Here is a 20,089-nt window from a genome sequence, read left to right on the forward strand (position 1 = left end):
TAGCTAGAAAATATTGCAATACATGAAACTCTTAAGTAGAGAGAGAGAGAGAAAAGGATCAAAGATGAGAGTAAGACTTGAAAGCTGGGAGCTGGAATGGTGCAGGAGGAACGGACGGGGGCTCCAGAGGCCTGGGAGTCGGGAGAGGATTTGGTCCCCACTCAGCAGGAGTGAGATAGAGACAGGAGAGGGGCTGGGGGCTGCCCCAGCCCAGGGCAGAGCCCGCTCAGGTGGCAGGGAGGTTGGTCCCAATGTGCCAGGCATCATGTGTGCCCTGGCCCCTCACACACGGGTGCTCTCAGCTCAGACATGCACAGGTACCGCTCAGAAGTGCTGAGAAGGGATGTGATGTGATTCCAGAGCTCACGCTGTGAGATGTGGACTAACTAATCCTCAGCTAGAACCAGTGACCTTGGGATAAGCGTGGTTTTGTGCTTTGCTTTGTGCAGTGTGTATGCTTCTCTGAAATGTTTTGAAGAGATGGAAACCGTTTTTAAAGAAATTTGTTTGATTTTGATTTGGGGGGGAAAACTTTTCAAAATTTTCACATTGTCCTAGCAGAATGGAGGAGTGGGCTTGCCTTGCCGTCCGAGGGCTAACACCCAGGCAGCCCCTCGAGGAGCCCAGGTGGCAGGTTGGGTGCGTGGCTCCTTCCTCCCACTCAGACGTGTCACCCAGCCCCGTCCTGCACCCACTGTGTATCCTCACTGTCCCTCCTTTCTGTCCATATTGTTTTAATCATAGCTCTCTTTCTAAAAATTTAGATTTCTTTCCATGAAAACTTGGGTTCTGCCTTTTTCCAGTTTCAAGTTTGAATTTTAAACTCTCTTTTATCAACTTGGTTAGTATAATATGTTCTCCATGGTGTTGAAATAAATGGATTAATGAACTATCTTAGAGTTGTGGGGGGTTTCTCTTATTTTTTTCAGTTTTAATACACTGTTTATTTGGAATCAGATAACCCATGGCCTATCCTAAAGCATCATGGAGTCATGGTTCTCCCATAGTAAGGTTCTTTTTTAAAAAAAAAAAAATCAGGCCTGAAGCCAGGGGATGTCAGAGAAAAGCACAGAAGCATCAGCCCCTCAGTCCGAAGAAAGTTGGGCTTTGATTCCCTGACTGGGCCGTGTGCCGAGGAAACCGGGAGGCACAGAGCCGCTCTGTTTCCCCTTCTCTCGTCTGCGTCCTGCCTGAGATGCCCACAGCATCATTATTGTATGATCGCCCTTCCCTTAAATCCTGGAGAGGAGAGAAAGGAATACCAAGTAGATGACGTCATGACGTTTCTGTGCACTCGATAATCCATCCATGGAAAGCTTAGAGCTGAGATTTTTCTAATTTGTTTATGGATTTTATTCTTTATGGAATAACATTGAATGAATCTGGTTTTATTTCTGGGGGCCAAACTGGTATATTAACATACTTCATGAAAACCTAGGTCAGGGTCATAGGAAATGGGCAGATGGAAATCCCTCCTCTCCTTTTTCTTAATTCTCTGGAACCTGATAAGCATATCCTCACAAGAACAAGATAATAGCTGAAGTCCCAGTTTGTAAATAGACCAGCTGTGTCAGAAAAAAATTTTAGGAGAAATAAGAATGACTATTTAATTAATTCCAACCGATGAGTAGGTTATAAACTCTTGTGTAGTTGACTTGCTCATAACGTGGAATTCAGTACAGCCCTTAGTTCGGTGCTGACTTCCAGGGTCTCTTCTGTCCATGAGGTGGGTCATTGTCTGCACAGTGTCCACGTTTCTGCAGTACTTATTAGTCTCTGCTCCTAGTACGTGCGGAATTTGAAGTGTTTTAATATACAGGAGGGGGGTCTAGTTTTGTAGTCTTCAGTTTGACATCTAGGTCTAGGGTTTATTTTGAGTTAAGGTTTGTATAAAGTGTGAGGTGGGGGAGGTTTATGTTATAAATCTGGTCATCTAGTGGTTCTTGGACTGTCTATTGAAGAGAGTATCCTTTCTCTGTTGAGTTTCCTTTGCATTTTTGTCAAAAAATCAATTAAGCATATTTGCACAGGTTTATTTCTGGACTCTATTCAGTTCCATTGATTTATGTGTCTGTCCTTTTGCCAATACCACACCATCTTGGTTATTGTAGCCTTATAATATAGAAAGTCTTGAAGTCAGGTATATAAATCCTCCAGCTTGGTTCTGTTTCAAAATTGTTTTTAGCTATTCTTTTTCTTTTGCCTTTCCATGTAAATTTTAAGAGTCAGCATGATTCTTTTATAGTCAGATACCTATAAACAATCATGCTAGGGTTTTTATTGGAATTGCATTAATTCTGTAGACCAATTTTGGGAGAACTGAAATCTTTTTTTTTCCACTGCCACCAACAGCACTGTGCAGTTTTATTAACCATTCAAGTACAGTAGCGTCTGTAAGATCCAGACAGAATTGGGATTTAAAAGTGAGCAGATATTCAGCATCTAACAATTTGAAAGAAGCCACTACATACTCTTCACAGAAATGTTTTCATGGAGCCAATACAGTACTAGCCATTAACGCAGCCCACCAGGTGTACTGAAGTAGGAAAGACGCAACAAGAGACATAGCTGCATTAGAAAGACTTCAGCACTTCAGAAAAAGAGCAAAGCGCTTTTCGGTTCTCCCCGCGTTAGCCGCTAAAACAGCATCAATCCATCTGGATCTACCTATACAGCCCTACGTCAGCTTGTAGAATATTTGTCAGGAGGGCGAAAGTAAAATGACACTGGCCAGGACAGCCTTTGGGTATTTAGGAAGGGGAGGGGGAGGAAGCCAGTTCTCAGAACAGAGGAGTCGGCTTCTGTCTCATCTGCAGGGTCTTCGGGTCCTTTGTCCTTCCGCAGTGTGCTCGTCCTCCTCTCGCAGACGCTCCGGTTTGGCAGCCACTTGCACCTCGGTTCTCTTCGGGGCTTCCGTCCTTCGGGTCAGCTTCTCTTCCGCCATCTTCCTGACGTCGTTCTCCTCTGTCCCTTTTTGAAGCACTTCTTTCTCGTGCTTTCGTTTCTCAGCGAGCTGCTTCAACACCTCAGCTTCATGGGACTTGGATTTTTCTTCTGCAGCTTCTAATCTCTTCTGAATTTCCTCCAGGGAAAGATCCTTCCCCTTAGGAGGGGAAAGGGGATATCCTGGGACAGATTCTTTTGGTCACAGGCTGAGAATCAGCTCAAAAGCTGGCCTGAGGCACGGTTCTCTAGCTCCTTCACCTGGATATCAGAAGCAGCCATGGTGAAGAGAAGACAGCCGACCGGCAGCTTCTCTACAGGGTTCGCTGGCAAGGAAAACCCTGCTCAGTCAGTCCCAGCCGCCTGGCCACCCTCGGAGAATTGAAATCTTAATGTGTAGTGTTCCAATGCAAGAACTTACATGTGTCTTATTTGATTTTCATGTTTTATATGTTTCAGCATACGGATTCTGCACATATTTTCATAGATTAATATGTAAGACTTTCATGGGGTGGATTCTATGGTAAAGGAAATAAAATGGAGTACAGAGATGGGGTGCAGTCCCAGGCCAGAGCACCCAGGAATCCCCTCTTCTGGCCTGAAGGTCAGCAGTTGGGAGCATAAACACTTCTCACAGGCTGTGTGCCTCTGGTTGATTTCCACAGCACTTAGTTTTTGTGGCTTTTGTTTGGCTTTCTAGTTGCTTTTTAGGACTAGGATTCAGTTCAGTTCAGTTGCTCAGTAATGTCTGACTCTTTGTGACCCCATGAATCACAGTACACCAGGCCTCCCTGTTCATCACCATCTCCCGGAGTTCACACAAACTCACGTCCAGCCATCCATCCTGGGTCGTCCCCTTCTCCTCCTGCCCCTAATCCCTACCAGCATCAGAGTCTTTTCCAATGAGTCAGCTGTTCGCATGAGGTGGCCAAAGTACTGGAGTTTCAGCTTTAGCATCATTCCTTCCAAAGAACACCCAGGGCTGATCTCCTTTAGGATGGACTGTTTGGATCTCCTTGTAGTCCAAGGGACTCTCAAGAGTCTTCTCCAACACCATAGTTCAAAAGCATCGATTCTTCGGCTCTCAGATTTCTTCACAGTCCAACTCTTACATCCATACATGACCACCGGAAAAACCATAGCCTTGACTAGATGGACCTTTGTTGGCAAAGTGATGTCCCTGCTTTTGAATATTGCTATCTAGGTTGGTCATAACTTTTCTTCCAAGGAGTAAGCGTCTTTTAATTTCATGGCTGCAATCACCATCTGCAGTGATTTTGGAGCCCAAAAAAATAACCTCTGACACTGTTTCCCCATCTATTTCCCATGAAGTGATGGGACCAGATGCCATGATCTTAGTTTTCTGAATGTTGACCTTTAAGCCAATTTTTTCACTCTCTACTTTCACTTTCATCAAGAGGCTTTTTAGTTCCTCTTCACTTTCTAGGATTAGCTATTGTCAGACTCACGTAGCCAGAATTTCCATCTCCAGAAACCTTTTAACTGATAGTGATTTTATTAGGCTTATAAAAATTCTGTGTCCACTTGATGTTTGTTATGTAAGGTTTGTTAAACTGATTTTCTACTTTTAAAACAGAAATATCACCCATTAAGCTCTTGTTTTATGATGGCCTTAAGTTCTTTGATAGCAGCTTTCATTATTGCATTCATGGAAAAATTGCTTTTTCTATTTTTCATTTAAGTAGTTGAAAAAGCAAAACAGGAAAAAAAAACTAGTTTGTGTTACTTTTCATAATACTGAATTTAATTCTAAATTGCTTATTCCATATTATCACCCCTTTCTTGCCTGTAAGGCTTCATATGTTCATACAGGCACTGGCATGTTAGTTTATAAGAAAGAGAAAGTTTTTCATATTGAGATAAAATTTGCTTTCGGATTTTTGGAGTACCTTTCTTCTTGGCCTTTGAACATCCACTGTGTTGCTTGTTTTTAGGTTGTTGAAAAATTACCATGGTTTACCTTTTACTGAGTAACTCTCTGCTGGTAGCCGTATGAACAGCCTTTCCACTTGGGTAACAGGTAAGAGGTGATTCCTCTCAGGCAGAGTCACACAGCACTCTTGGCGTGTCTCTTGCAGGTCGCTTTGAAGAAGAGTTTATCAAAATGCGCATGGAGCGGCTTCAGGCCTGGATGACCAGGATGTGCCGTCACCCGGTAATCTCAGAGAGTGAGGTCTTCCAACAGTTTCTAAATTTCCGAGATGAGAAGGTAGGACATTTTATTATAATCTTAGAGGATATTGAGAATTGTCACGTTCATACCAAGGAAGTTAAATCATGTTGATTAGTTGGTTATTTCTAAGTAATAGTAAAGTAGTCACAGCATGTGAGTAAGGAGTTTGTCAGAATGGTTTTCTGCAAACCAGGAACCAGTTGCCCCAGTGAGGACGGGGTGAGGGATGTGATAGGATGTGGGGCTTTTTCCTCAGTGCTGTTGAATATAGGATAGATGCCGAGCTGTGTAGGGTATTTTCAGCGTGAGGTGAGGGGAATAGTGTGAATGATTTCTTAGGATCATATCTTGACCTTACAGTGTAAATAGTGTAGTGAAAAGTAGATTCAGAAGTGAAGCTGCTTTCTCAAAGCCACCGTGTTTGTCCAGAACTGTTGTTGTCTGTCCAGGTCTGCCTCTGCCCCGTGGGCAGTCATTCTGTCTGCAGTCACTGTTCTCATTTGAAAATCAAGAAGAATTGGCTGCTTGTCATGTCACTGTCGTTGTCTGCTTTGGAAATAGCTGTGTATCACCTTAGTCTTCCATTGCTTGCAGTCATTTGTTTGGTCATGCTTAGTGTAATTTATAGGTTAGAGATCATTCCATTTAAATATTTGTAGTCTTTTTGCATTTCAGAATGAATGCTTACATGTCAAAATGTGATATATAGCAGTTAAAAAAATTATGTGGAATCCCCTCCAAGTTGGTGCCTTACTGCTGTTGGTGCATAGAACTTTAACAAGGGCTTGTTTGATCTGTCTAGGATTCTGTTGAGGCAACATTTCTAGAGAATTCCCTGGCGGTTCAGTGGTTAGATTCCACGCTCTTACTGCCAAGGGCCTGGGTTCAATTCCTCGTTGGGGAACTGACATACCATCAGCTGCATGGCATGGCCCCAAAACCCCAAAACAAACAAGAAAACAGGAAGCATTTCTAAAGGTTGTGCTTTATACAAATTATAGGCTTTTTTTTTTTTTTAAATTTTTTTGATACAAGAGAAACAACAAAGAACTTGGAGCCAGGGCCCTTGGTTTTAGTCTTGGCTCTGCTTCTGACTACCTCCATGACCTTGACCCAAACATTAATTTCGTTGGGCCACAATTTCCTCACCTGCTAAATGACAGTATAAAATTCAAAAATTATTAAAAATTGTGATTCTCTGGGCAACAGTAGCTCATATAGATGGTTGGACATAGAAAACCCAAAAGAACCTACAGAAAAATGTAAATCTACATTAAAATCCATGAAACACTGCTGAGAGAAATAAAAAGAAGACCTCAGTAAGTGTTCCAGCACTATGTTTTATGAGTTGAAGAACTGAAAAGATGTCCTCCATAGAAAATGTAAGCTCCAAGAATAGCCAAGATACTTTTTAAAATGAAGATGAAATGGGAGGAAAACTTTTCTGGATATTGAGACTCATTGTAAAGCTAAAATATTTTAAAAGCCGATAGTAGAATAGAATGGGCCCTTGATTTATGACAAGAATGGTTCTGAGGACGGGGGGGATGGGCAGTCTTTTCTATCAGTGGTGCTCCGTTGGATGGCATCTCCGTTGGATGGCATCTCCGTTGGATGGCATCTCCGTTGGATGGCATCTCCGTTGGATGGCGTCTCTGGGAAAAATAAACGTGATCACTGCCTTACAACAAGCTGTTGATTTTGTTAGGTTTGATGTTGGTATGTTGATAATGTTTTTAAGACATGGCCCTTATCTGTTAAAGATACATAGTGAAGTATTTATAGGTGAAATGATATTATATCTGAGATTTCCATTAAAATAAACAAATAAAAGTAGGATGGAGGAGACCAGATAAAACAAGTTTGGTGAAAAGTTGATAATTTTTGAAGTTGGATCTATAGGGGTTTATTAAAATATTTTTCTTTCTCCTTCTATCCAGTTGAAAGTTTCCACTGTATTGAGTCTAAAAAAAAATTAATTTCTGATGGTTTACAAGTTTAAATGTGAAAGACAACACAATAACGGTTCTAAAAGGTAACACAGGAGAAAATCTTCATACCCCTAAGGGTAGGGAAGGATTTCTGAAATAAGACACATACAGGAAGAGACTGACCAATTTGACTACCATTAAAAAAAGAACTGTGGTTTATCAGAGTCATTACAAAGGAAAAACAAGTCGAAGATATGAATGTGTATAGCCAACAAAGGGCTGGATTTTAGAACATGGGAAAACCCATACAAATTGATAAGAAAGATAAACCAGTAGACAAATGGGAGATTTGGTAATGTCCCTCACAAAGCTGGCTTAAAACTCAGCATTCAGAAAACTAAGATCATGGCTTAGATGATGCATCTGGTCTCATCACTTCATGGCAGACAGATGGAGAAACAATGGAAACAGACTCTCGGGCTCCAAAATCACCGCAGGTGGTGACTGCAGCCATGAAATTAAAAGATGCTTGCTCCTTGGAAGAAAAGCTACGACAAACCTAGGAAGCATATTAAAAAGCAGAGATATTACTTGGCCTACAAATGTCTGTCTAGTCAAAACTATAGTCTTTCCAGTAATCATGAATAGATGTGAGAACTGGACAGTAGGAAAGGCAGAATGCCGAAGAATTGATGCTTTCAAACTGGAGAAGACTCGAGAGTCCCTTGGACAGCAAGGAGGTCAAACCAGTCAATCCTAAAGAAAATCAACCCTGAATATTCACTGGAAGGACTGATGCTAAAGCTGAAACTACAATACTTTGGCCACCTGATGTGAAGAGCCGACTCATTGGAAAAGACCCTGATGCTGGGAGAGGTTGAGGGCAAGAGGAGAAGGAAGAATAGGATGAGATGGTTGGATGGTATCACCAACTTGATGGACATGAGTTTGAGCAAGCTCTGGGAGTTGGTGATGGACAGGGAAGCCTGGTATGCTGCAGTCAATGGAGTCACGAAGAGTTAGACACAACTGAGCTACTGAACAACAACTCACAAAAAAAAATATCTGAGTCATCAGTGAGTGTAAAGAAAAGTACTTAATCTTAGGAGTAATAAGAAATGCAAATTAAAACCACAACGAATAAACTTACCAGAAGGCTAAAATTAAAGACCAAGGATACCATGTGTCTTCTTGGTGAGATAAGGAGCTTCTGAAACTCACACACTGCTGGTGGGTATGAAAGCTGGTGAGAGCAGTTTGGAAAACAGTTTGGCATTATCTACTTGACTAACTTTCCACGCCTGGTTATATCCCTACAGAAGTGCGTGCACACATGCACCAGGAGGTGTGTACACAGCAGCTTTATCCATACCTCACCAGGGCCGCTGATGGCTGCCTGTAGTAGAGTGGGGTAAACTGGGCAAGAGTCACTCCAGGAATATTATACAGCCATGAAATGGGTGAACTCCAGCTGTAACAACAGTGTGCGTGTAACTTCTCAGCATAGGTTGAGCAACTAAGGCCAGACACAAAAGAATGCCAAGTGTTGGGTTCTTAGCTAGTTCACAGACGTAGCAAAACCATGGTGTAGGGACTTCAGTGGTGAAACTGTATGACGTGAGGAACTGAAAACCATAAAAGAGTCATGGTTACCCCTGGAGGGGAGGGAAGGGGTAGTGACGGGGAAGGGACGAGAAGGGGGCTTCCGGAAGTCCAGCTCCCTCCTCTCTCTTGCCCTTGGAAGTAGTTACACAGGAATTCATTGTTTGAGAATTTGTTGTACTGCGTATTTTTGCTTCGAGCACTTTTCTGCGTGTGTGTATGTGTGTATATATATATAACTTGTAATAACTTTTTAATACTTTATAATATTGGTTCCTATCTTATATTTAGAAAAGCTTTAATATTTTCAAGAGAACAACCTACAATTTTGAGGCGCTTTGTCAGGCTCCCAGGGTGTGTTCATATGGGTGGGTGGGCTTCGGGAAAGGAGAAGTCCTGGCTCACCTCACTCCAAAAGGATTTGGGCTCTTAAGGACCGTTTTGCACAGCAGCACCGTTCACACTATTCACGTGCGGGATGGAGTTGGAGATGCAGGGGTGCAGATGGAGATGGCATGGGCACTGCCCCCCGAAAGTTAGAAGGATAAAGACGGTCAGTGAGCCGACGCTAGGATGGGAGTTTGAAAGAGCTGTTTGGCTCCACTCCCCACCTTAACGTCATAATGTTCCTCTTTATAGGAATGGAAAACCGGGAAGAGGAAGGCTGAGAAAGATGAGCTGGTGGGAGTTATGATATTCTCCACCATGGAGCCAGAGGCACCTGACCTGGACTTAATAGAAATGTAAGAGACCCTGCCAGCCTCCCCTGCTTCCCCAACCAAGCCTGCCTCCTCTGCTCGCAGGCCTTGGCCCATCTGACCACACCTGGAATTCACATCATCAGATGAAAGGGTGTGAAATGAGTGGGGTTTGTAGTCAGAAGTCAAGGAGAGCATCGCTTGTACTTGAAACACTGTCTTTCTAACCATAACATCAGTTAAAGTCCGCTTCCTTTTTACCTTGAAGTCAGTGATTTCATAGTTGACACAGTGGTTAGTAGTTATTAACAATAAAGCGTGATGACACAGCGTGGCACCGAGCCAGCTGACACCCACAGATCAGTCCACGGGCCAGAAATCTCTTTGAACATAGCCTTGAAGAGAGCAATCTCAGGCCTGTCTGTCCAGTGTTTTTTTGACCTCTTGTTTTTAATCTTGTCATCTTTTTAATGTGGGCTTGGTTGAAAGTCTGGAGTAGTTCCTTTTCTGTATAAAGACTCATAAGAAATCTTGTGTGTGTTCATAGTAATAGTTTTAAGCAGCCTTTTTTCTTAATGTATAACCATTGCTTATGTTTTACCCAGTATATAGACAGTCTTCTAACTACGCAGAGAGAAAATCAGTTTTAATATGTTGACTTAGGTCTGTGTTCTTCCAAACCCTACTCTGTACACATGTATCTGAAGGGAAAATGGTTGTGTAAACAAAAGTGACCTCACATTATACAGTCTCAGTTATAACCTCCTCTTTCATTTGAAAGTATATCGTGATAATTTTTTTCAAGTCAGGAAAACCTTTTTAATCCTGAAGGAACTGGTATCTTCTGTGTCACTTCGATGCTGTGTGCGTAGGTTTATTTTCTCTGATTCATTACAGTATTTGTTGGAATGAGTGAACAACTACCATTAGCAACCCATACTATAGAGTCACCAGTACCTGCAGTGATTGAACTTCATTCAGTGAGATATTCAAGAAACGATTTTATTTACTTCAGAACAGTTTTCGTTAGAATTCACAAGGAATTAGAGGGCAAAAGGAAGCAGAGTTAAAATATAAGTGGCAGATGTTGAAGCAGTTCTTTCAAAACCTGAATCCAGCGGGGTTTTAAGACTAATTAAGTTACAGCGCAGTTGCTAGGTGCACAAGTACCTGTGGTCAGGCTTGTTGTGAGCTCCCCTGAGCACACTGGACCTTTTCTCCGCTTACACCTCAGACTGTCTGGACGTAGGGTAGTGAAGTCAGGGACACAACCTCCTCGTGTTTTTGCCCCGCAGAGAGCAGAAGTGTGATGCCGTCGGCAAGTTCACCAAAGCCATGGATGACGGCGTGAAGGAGCTGCTAAACGTGGGGCAGGAGCACTGGAAGCGGTGCACAGGACGTAAGTGCTCCCCAGCGTCCCCCTGGGAGCCAGGCCCCCACAGGCAGAGACACGCTGAGTGAGCACGCTCTGAGGAGCCTCACTTCCCAGCCCTTGTTGCAGCACAGAAAACTGGCTTGAGCAAAGCCAGTTCAAGAACCCCTGTAAAAAAGCATCACGTTCACTTAAATATTGCCAGTTATGTGGGGTTTGTCATCTATGGAAGAGTCATCCTTTCTGCCAGCAGAGAAAGTGCCCATGGTTATTTTTAATCTCAGGATCTTACTTTTAATAGTCATCCCTTTAGTGAGTTGTGTGTTTGACTAAGCTCTAATTTTAGGAAAGCCTGGTGGCGGGTGGTGGTAGAAAGTCCAGGGCCTGGGGCAGCCCCAAGCAGAAGTGCCACCGTCTGCTCTGCTCTCTGCCTACTGTGCTGTGCCCTCCCTGCCCTCTGTCCACTGGGCTGTCTTCCCGTATCTCCCAGACCTGGCCACTCTGCCGTCCAACAGCCAAGGAGAGAAGCACGGTCCAGTGTCAGCTGTGGGGGTCACGCCTTGGCTGCTGTGGTGTGAAGGGTGGCCAAGTTGAGTACTTTCAGCACAAACCTGCAGCCCAACAAAGCCTAAAATGTTTCCTGTCTGGCCCTTTGCAGGAAAAGACAGGCCTTACAATGGCCTTCCACCATTGACGTGATATTTTATATCAACGGAACCGTTGTCATGTACCAGCTGTTTATGCTCGAGGGGCAGACACCAGGAGTAATAACACTGGCTCCTTTCCCATGGCAGAGAAATACTGAAAATAGAACTGAGCCTGAAAACATGACCTATACAGATGCAACATCAGAAAACAATCTGTTTCAGGCCTTTGGTCACAGGGAATAACTCATGAGCAAAAAAGGGAGTGATACTTCTCTAAAATGTAAATGAAATAATTTAATTTTTAAAATAATAACTAAATTCAGCTGTTTCCCCTTTTTAAAGAAAAATTTAAAGGAGTGCAAATCTTAAAGTTTATAAGGATATCACAAAAATCTGGGATCATGGCTTCTGTTAAAGAATCAAATCCCTTATGTCTAACATCTGGTCAACTCCATGTCCTGTAAAATCCACAGACCAAAATTAGGAAATAGTAATAGCATTAGGCTGCTCTATTTTAGGGGACAGGAGGTTGAAGTGTTTTGTTTAGAATTTGATTCAACCATAGTGTCTTTCCTCTCACAAAAGAGTTTTTAATCCCCGGTGTAAAGGCAAAAACTGAGTTACCAAAGGGTGAACAATTTATTAAAGTTAACCAAGCTAATGTAATCTGAATTCATGTTTCTTGTATCTTATCGCTTGTAGACCGTTTGTCAAATTTCTCTGTCCTGGAATTTTTTTAAAAGAAACATTTGAATCATTTTTCTTTATTAATAGCATAGTCTCTTCAAATGCAACTGATGGTTTCTTTTGAAGACAACATATGTGTTTCAGGAAACTATGTACAGATTGCAAATAAAAGTAGCCCAAGATACAAAGACTCTTCTCTGGAGAGTTCTCCAGAGTGATCCTAGAAGCCTAGGATTTAGCACTAGAGGAGCATTGGAGATGATTTAATTAATCATTATTATACAGATGAGAAAGCTAAAATCCCTCCTCCCTGGTCCTGTGAGGTTCCACTGCCGTTTTTCTCCACACCCCATTGCTTTTGGTTGTGTTTTGTTTTGTAAATAATCACTCATAGGTACATGGCAGAGTGGGAGAAGCAGCGGATTAGGAATAACAGGCACCAGATCCACCACTTACTAGCCCCGTGACCCCAGCTTTCCTAACCCAGGAAAGGCAGATGGTGCATCCGCCATAGAGGGGAGGCGCCATAGAGGGTAGAGGGGTGGTTGTGATGATCAAGTTGGTGTTGTACACACGAAAGGACTCAAACCTAGAAATCCTCTTCTGAATGAGCTTTCGGTTCATTTTTATCTCATTCAGTGAATGAGAGTGTGGGTGCTGGTGGTGGTGTTCATAATAATAGTGTCCACTATTTATTGAACAATTGATTAATTAAAAATTGAAGAAAAAATTAATCTCTAACAACAGTTCATCTGTATTGATATTCTGTTAAAGAATATAGACTATTTTGAATCATTTCAGATTTACTATAAAAATACTTTGAGAAAATAGTTGGATCATTTCATTTTGCTCCATTTAGTGAATGACTTTTTTCTCTTTCAGCATTACCCAAGGAATATCAGAAGATAGGGAAGGCCTTGCAGAGCTTAGCCACAGTCTTCAGCTCTAGTGGTTATCAAGGTACATCTTTCTTTATTTGTTCTTTGGGCCCTGGATGTCTTATCCACACAGACCAGCCTCCTCAGGCTCCTGCAAGCAAGTGATAACTGCAGTGAAGCACCACCGTCAGTGACGTTTAAACTGGCTGCACCGCTCCACTGAGGACTTCTGCCACCTCACCTATTAGTTTTGAGAAAAGTGGTAGGTGGTAATAGTTGGATTTCCAGGCTGGTGTCTTTGCCTTTCCTGTGCTCAGATTCAGCTCTTGGGTTTTAGTGAAGCAGGCGGGTATGGTGTGTGACACTCTGCCCTGCTTTCATTTCTCTGCCAAACTCTGAAGCTAAGTCTGACTATCAAGAGCCTGACTATCAGGGACATTTGGAGGGAAAAATCTTGACTGAGTAACAAGTTCATATTGCCTTATGTCTCTTGCTAACTCATTATTGTTTTCGGCATATCCCATATTGTATATCTCACTTGTGGTATTTTGAGTTCATTGTGCATTTCCATGGACAACACTTGCAAGTTAGCAGTTTTCTTTTATATCTTGGTTTGTTTTCTTAATCTGGCATATGGAGCTGGTAGGAAGTAAAAAAAGTATTTGCCAGGTGAGTGGCACCTATTCAATTTGAGGACGTACTATCACTTACAGAAATGATAGGCTTGGTACTGTCACCGTGCCATTATTCTGATATCCAGGGAGGGTAGATCTTTGGAGGTCAATGTCTGAGTATTTCCAGGTATAAGAAATTAGTCTTTTACCAAAACGTAAGACCTGTGACTCCCGTATTTGAATATTTCTTGTTAGCCTGGCTGAATTGTGTCTTTCAGTTAAAACTTTTAGCTTGGGCAGGAGTTTTGAGGATTCGTTGGTCTGGCCCCCATTTTTGTAGATGAGGAATCCAAGGTCTGGGAAGATAAGCATCTTGTGGCCAAGAGACCCGAAAAGGTGCTCAACATCGCCAGTTAGAGAAATGCAAATCAAAACTGCAGTGAGGTATCACACCACTCAGAATGGCCATCATCAAAAAGTATACAAATAATAAATGCTGGAGGAGGTGTGGAGAACAGGGAGCCCTTCTACGCTGTTGGTGGGAATTTAAATTGATGCATCCACTATAGAGAACTGTATGGGGGTTCCTTAAAAAAACTAAATATAGAGCCACCATATGATCCAGCAATCCCATTCCTGGGCATGTATCTGAAAATTATGAAAAGATGAAATTTCTAATTCAAAAAGGCACAGGCACCCCAGTGTTCATAGCAGCCCTTTTTACAATAGCCAAGACATGGAAGCAACTAAATGTCCATCAACAGATGAATGGATAAAGAGGATGTGGTATTTATTTAAATGGAATATTACTCGGCCATACGAAAGAATGAAATGATGCCATTTTCAGCAACATGGATGGCCCTAGAGATTATCTACTACGTGAAGTCAGAGAAAGACAAATATCATATGATCCCATTCACATGTGGAATCTAAAAACACGATAAAAATGAACGTACTTACAAAACAGAAACAGACTCACACACGTAGGGGAAAAAAAAACAAAACTTGTTACCAAAGGGGGAAGGTGGGGAGATAAGCTAGAAATTTGGAATTAACAGATACACACTGGCTCTGTTCACTGAAAAGGCCTAGAAATAGTTATCAAGTCCAAGCACTCCCAGCATCACCCACATAGCGATTTCAAAACATTGTTTCCCTGAAATAAGCCAGAGCTCAGAGGGAAAGAACTCTGATGCCAACCTAAATAACCTTCCGCTGTCCTATGGAGCAAAAATTTGAGCTTAGTGAAGATAATGATTGCTATGAAATGAAGCATATCAACTTTAATCCAGACTTGTGATGATATTCTTAAAAAGTTAATCTTAGTCACCTTTGGAGGATGGAATAGAATCAACTTATAATTCTGAAAACTGTAAAAAGAAGGAAGCATTTAACCTGTTCTTCCTGTCCCTATACCTCAAGGTAACCAAAAAGCTGATAAAATTTGTCTTTATAAATGTATTTCAGCTAATAAAGAAGCAATGACATAAGTAGTATAGCACCGATTTGCAAACCTAAAATACTAAATACTTAGTATACCAAAATGAAAGATCTAGGTGATACAGGAAACAGAGGACTGTGTTGTCACCACCGAGACTCGCTCAACAGAACCCGACTCTGGGACCAAGGCACACAGCCTGGTTCCGTCCACACGTCCCCAAAGGAATTTTGCCAGAAAAACACACAGAGGAGAAAGAACCTCTGTAGGAAACGTGTCAGCTCTGTGCCACGTGGACGGTCTTTGCATCCTGACTCAAGCAGCCAGCTTGGTTGGAGACACCAGCCAGCTGCACACTGGCTGGACGGTTCATATCAGGACCAATGGTCGTTTCTTAGGTGTGAGATTGGGGTTGTCTCTATTTCCTAAAGAGCCCTTGTCTTTTAGGTAGAATGTGTGGATGAAGTGTTAAATGACCAGTAAAAGGGAGAGGAAGGGAGGGGACTGAAAGATTGGACATGGGCTGTTAGTTGGGAAGTCAGGTGATGGGTAGATGAGGATTCATTCTACTGTTGTATAGTTTGCAAAGTTTGAAGTTTGCTATAGTAAAATTTTAGAAGTAATGAAAAGGAAATATAAGTTGTAACACTCATATAACTGTCTTGCTTCTCAGGTGAAACAGATCTCAATGACGCGATAACTGAAGCAGGAAAGACTTATGAAGAAATTGCCAGCCTTGTGGCAGAACAGGTATATTAACATAGGCACATGGTTCCAGTTGAGATTTTATGTTACCTAGTCCACGTTTTATTTAAAACCTGTTTTAAGACAAGCTTTCCAAATGGCTGTTTTCTTCTGTCCTTGTGCATCTTTATTAATTACACTGAGTAGTAGCATTTCTTAGGCCAAGCTAAAGTAAGGGATAATTCATCACCAGGAAGCCTCAATAGCTCCCAGCACCGATGGTCTGGATCCATCTCAGCCACCAGGGGATTAGAACGTCCAGGGAAGAGCTCTGGTCCTTGTTTGGAGTCTTGCTCAGCTTCTCGGAGCAGGGGTTTCCTGATCTGTAAATAGTGATGGAAGCACCTGCCTGGGAGTGGGCTGAGGATCAACAGCCAATAAAGAGAAAGCCCTGGTCAGGTTTCTGGCAGGCAGATTTCACTGTAGCCACCTGGCTTTTATTGGAGTCTTTAGTAGCCTGATTTCAGTTATGTTCATAGATAACAGATGATGTTTCCTTAAGGGGACTAACCATCGAGGTTGTTTCAAACCCTTAAATTAAAAAGAAAATTTTTTTTTTTTTTGCAGATGACAACTTGAAATACATATTTGAATAACCATACGTTCATGTGGTCATTAACTACTCTCTTGATACTTGTAAAAAAAAAAAGATTAATTTTTAGAATTGTGCACACCAAAACTTTAAATATTATCACAGAAAAATGGAAAATTTTATTGCCACTTTAATGATTACCAGATTTTTAGCAATTTTTTAATTTTCTGCTAAAATTTACACATTAAGCTGTAACATCTTATTTGCCTCTGTGTAAACATACGGTGTTAACTAGTTTTTTTTTAATTTTGTTCACAGTGTTGTCTTTTGGGCCAGTTCAAAATAGCTAATTTTACCAACCAACCTAAAAATCCAGTTTTATCATTTTTTCACAGCCTACAATGACAGTATAGCGCTCTTGGGGATTATTTTCTTACAGGAGAACTAGGCTGACTACTTCACACTCGGTAACTTCGTGTCATGCCTGGCAGATTCGGCTGATACAGCCCTTAAATGTAACCGTTTTCTCTGCTCTTGTCTGAATTCTTCCACCAATAATAGCCAGTCTTTCTTGTTACAGCCAAAGAAAGATCTCCATTTCCTGATGGAGTGTAACCATGAATATAAAGGCTTCCTGGGCTGCTTCCCTGACATTCTTGGCGCTCACAAGGTAACTTGATCTGAGGCCTTCACAGACGAGGTCCCCGGCTGAGCCAGGACCCAGGGGCAGGGCCACCTGCGGGAGCTTCGCCCTTTAGCCACACACACGCACAACACACTTGCACGTACACACACACACACACACACACACAGACATACACATACCACCCCCCACACACACACACAACACGCTTGCACACACACACACCCCACACACACAAACCCATACACCCACAGACACACACAAACACATACACACAGACACATGCATACACACCCACACACACATACCCCACACACAAACCCACACACCCACAGACACACAGACACACCACCCCATACATACACACACACACAGACACGCATAGACACACACACACCCCACACACACAAACCCACACTCCCACAGACACACACAGACACGCAGACACACACACAGACACACCACCCCATATACACACACACACCCCACACACACAGACACACACACAGACACACAAACAGACAAACACACAACACCACACAGACACAACATACACATACAGACACACCACACACACACACACACCCCACACATGCACACACACACCCCCCACACATACACACAGCCCCATTCACACCCTACACACACACACCCCACACCCCCCCCCCCAGCCCCCACCCCCCTCCCACCCCCGTTAGGAGCTCCACTCCAAAACCAACGCAGGCTGACATAGTGAGGTCCTGTCACATTTAGATGCCTGAGTGGTTGTTGAGTCTCTTCTATCCTGTAGAAAGATTATTTGGAGGGAACTAAAAGGATGATAGATATTCCTTTATGGACACACTTAGGTCAGGTCACAGACGTAGTTATCATGGTATCTGGTGTTCAATCAGTGTCAGGAATCTTACCCTCATCAGCGAGACCCTCCCTGCACACTGTGTGGGCAAGTCCTCCCAGGGCCTTTCCTGTCCAGGTGAAATCAGGTGTCCTATCCCTGAGCCTGACAAAGTCTCTCCCAATTAAGATCAGAATGGTCAATGTCGATTTTATTTGTTTACGTTAATAGAAAGGAAAACTATATAGTTCCCATCATAAAGGTTCTTTTTTAAAACTAAATAAAGATTGGTTTGGAGTGTCCTCAGATTTTGATCCTGGTTCATTTTTCTCTCTTTCACACCTCATTACTGTGGGTGTTTTATTGGCTGTCGTACCCTAGGGTATTGTGATGTGCTTGGGTTTATTTTGAGACACTGTTTTTGTTTTCTTTGGGTATATACCCACAGGTGGGACTGCTGGGAGAGTAGATCTTAAAAGTTCTCATCACAGGAAAAAAATAGTTTATAACTCACTGAGGTGATGGATCTTAACATACTTATGTAGTAATCACTTTGCATTATACACATGTCTCAAATTCATTATGTTGTACACCTTAAACTAATATAATGTTATCTGTCAGTTACCTTGCTGTAAATGGGGGTGGGTGGGAATAAAAAAATAAAATTAAAATCTCAAAAAAAACCACCTCAGAGCAGTTAGCTTGTTGTAGGAGTTTGTGCCTGCCTTGAGAGTTGTGGGTGGGGAACCTGATTTATACACAGGCGTAGAGTTCTTCCCAGACAGCGCCCATGAGCCGTGCGATGGCACAAGTGTGGGAAGTGTCTGGCAACTTTTACAGCTGTTTCCACCTCAGCATTAATTTGAAGTTAGTCCAGAGCTTCTTAGAGAAATCGAAGTAAAGCTTATGATCAGCACAGCGAGGCACCAGCTTATGAAATACTCTGCAAGAGTGCCCAGGCATATATGCTAGACTGTCCCAGATCAAATGACTTCCTAAAGCTAGTGCCTGTTTTCCAATCATGTACCACTCTCACCTGACAATGACTTACTCATATTACAGATAAAGAGTGCTGTTTAGTTTTCAGCCTTGCTGTAGCATAAAAGTGTAGATTTCAGCTCAGCTATATTTTACAGGAATAGCAGCATTTTTGTTTCCAAGCGACTTACAGGAAGTTACAGTGAGATGTGTTCCTCATGTTCTCATTTTGTGGGGACATATTCCTATTCAGTAGCAAGACAATTATAGAATATGTTGGCTTTGTTACATTGTAAACTAATGACCAATCCTTTTGAATTTGTTTTATTAACACCACCACACTTTGTATTTCACAGGGAGCAATAGAAAAAGTGAAAGAAAGTGATAAACTGGTTGCAACCAGTAAGATCACCCCCCAGGACAAACAGAACATGGTGAAGCGGGTTGGGACAATGTCTTACGCTTTGCAAGGTAAGAACGATAAGGTCTGTGTGTAGCTAGTGGAGATTTTTTTCCAAGAAAATTTTCTATTTTCCTTGCTGGAGAGAAATTCCAGTAGGAATAGCAGTTAAGTTAATAAGAACTGATTCAAAATATCTTCCTAAGACTATTGTTTGTGGGATCCCAGTGTTAAAAGCTGTAATATTTATATTTAGTTTTTCATGCATTTACCTGATGTAACTACAAATGACAACGTGATTAAACCTGTACGTTTTAATTTCTTCTTGGAGACCCTGAAGATTCCTTTCATAAGCTTTAATCTATCCAGACTAGATTCCCAAATCCAGCTCTTAGCAGCATGTAACCTGCAGGCCCCAAGACCATAGAATGCGAAGGGAGTTTGGACATAGCATTTTTGGCATGGTTTGACTGTTACTAAAAAGAAAATACTAATTTTGCCAGCAGATAGGAGCAGTGAATGGATTTTTTGTGTTTTGGAGGATGGATGGGATACATGGGCCAAGGAGGGAGCGGAAGGATGTTCTGGTAGGAACAAAGCACACAAAACACGATGGGACCAGGTGATGTCATTGGCCTTTGGGAATAAAACACAGTTGCAGGTTACGGGGGTAGACTTTGGAGATTCTGGGGGGCCTCAAAAGCGTGGCAGAAGAGTTTAGACTTGCTGTGGACGTTACGAAGCCATGAAAAGGTTTTGATGGAAAAACAAACAGAAAAAAGACTGCTCAAGGAAGAGGATTTGTTCGTGACGGAGGTGGGGGTGCAGGCTGGGGGCTGATGTTTGACAGCCCAGCCAGAGACCTGGCTCCTACCGTCTGAGGTTTTTGAGGACCCAAAGAAGATGAGGTGCTGGGGGAGAGAATGAAGGGTACTTACGGGCTTTTCCAGAGG

General features: G+C 42.3%; 1 protein-coding gene and 1 pseudogene across 2 annotated transcripts in view; one reads left to right on the forward strand and one right to left on the reverse strand.

Annotated features, from left to right (window-relative positions):
• SNX9 (sorting nexin 9) overlaps nt 1-20,089 on the forward strand; it is a 97,193-nt gene that overhangs the window by 66,683 nt on the left and 10,421 nt on the right. For both annotated transcript variants that reach the window (XR_009601538.1, XM_015097503.4), the window contains exons 10-16: nt 5,043-5,173; nt 9,310-9,413; nt 10,664-10,767; nt 12,957-13,034; nt 15,678-15,754; nt 16,861-16,950; nt 19,093-19,207. Coding sequence is in view for 1 of the 2 variants with exons in the window: in XM_015097503.4 (XP_014952989.2) it covers nt 5,043-5,173; nt 9,310-9,413; nt 10,664-10,767; nt 12,957-13,034; nt 15,678-15,754; nt 16,861-16,950; nt 19,093-19,207 (699 nt within the window). In the remaining variant the exon portion in view is untranslated. The remainder of the gene's footprint in view (nt 1-5,042; nt 5,174-9,309; nt 9,414-10,663; nt 10,768-12,956; nt 13,035-15,677; nt 15,755-16,860; nt 16,951-19,092; nt 19,208-20,089) is intronic.
• On the reverse strand, nt 2,683-3,225 carry LOC105609005 (stathmin-like; annotated as a pseudogene).

Source organism: Ovis aries, chromosome 8 (genome assembly GCF_016772045.2).
Source record: "Ovis aries strain OAR_USU_Benz2616 breed Rambouillet chromosome 8, ARS-UI_Ramb_v3.0, whole genome shotgun sequence".
Taxonomy (NCBI): domain Eukaryota; kingdom Metazoa; phylum Chordata; class Mammalia; order Artiodactyla; family Bovidae; genus Ovis; species Ovis aries.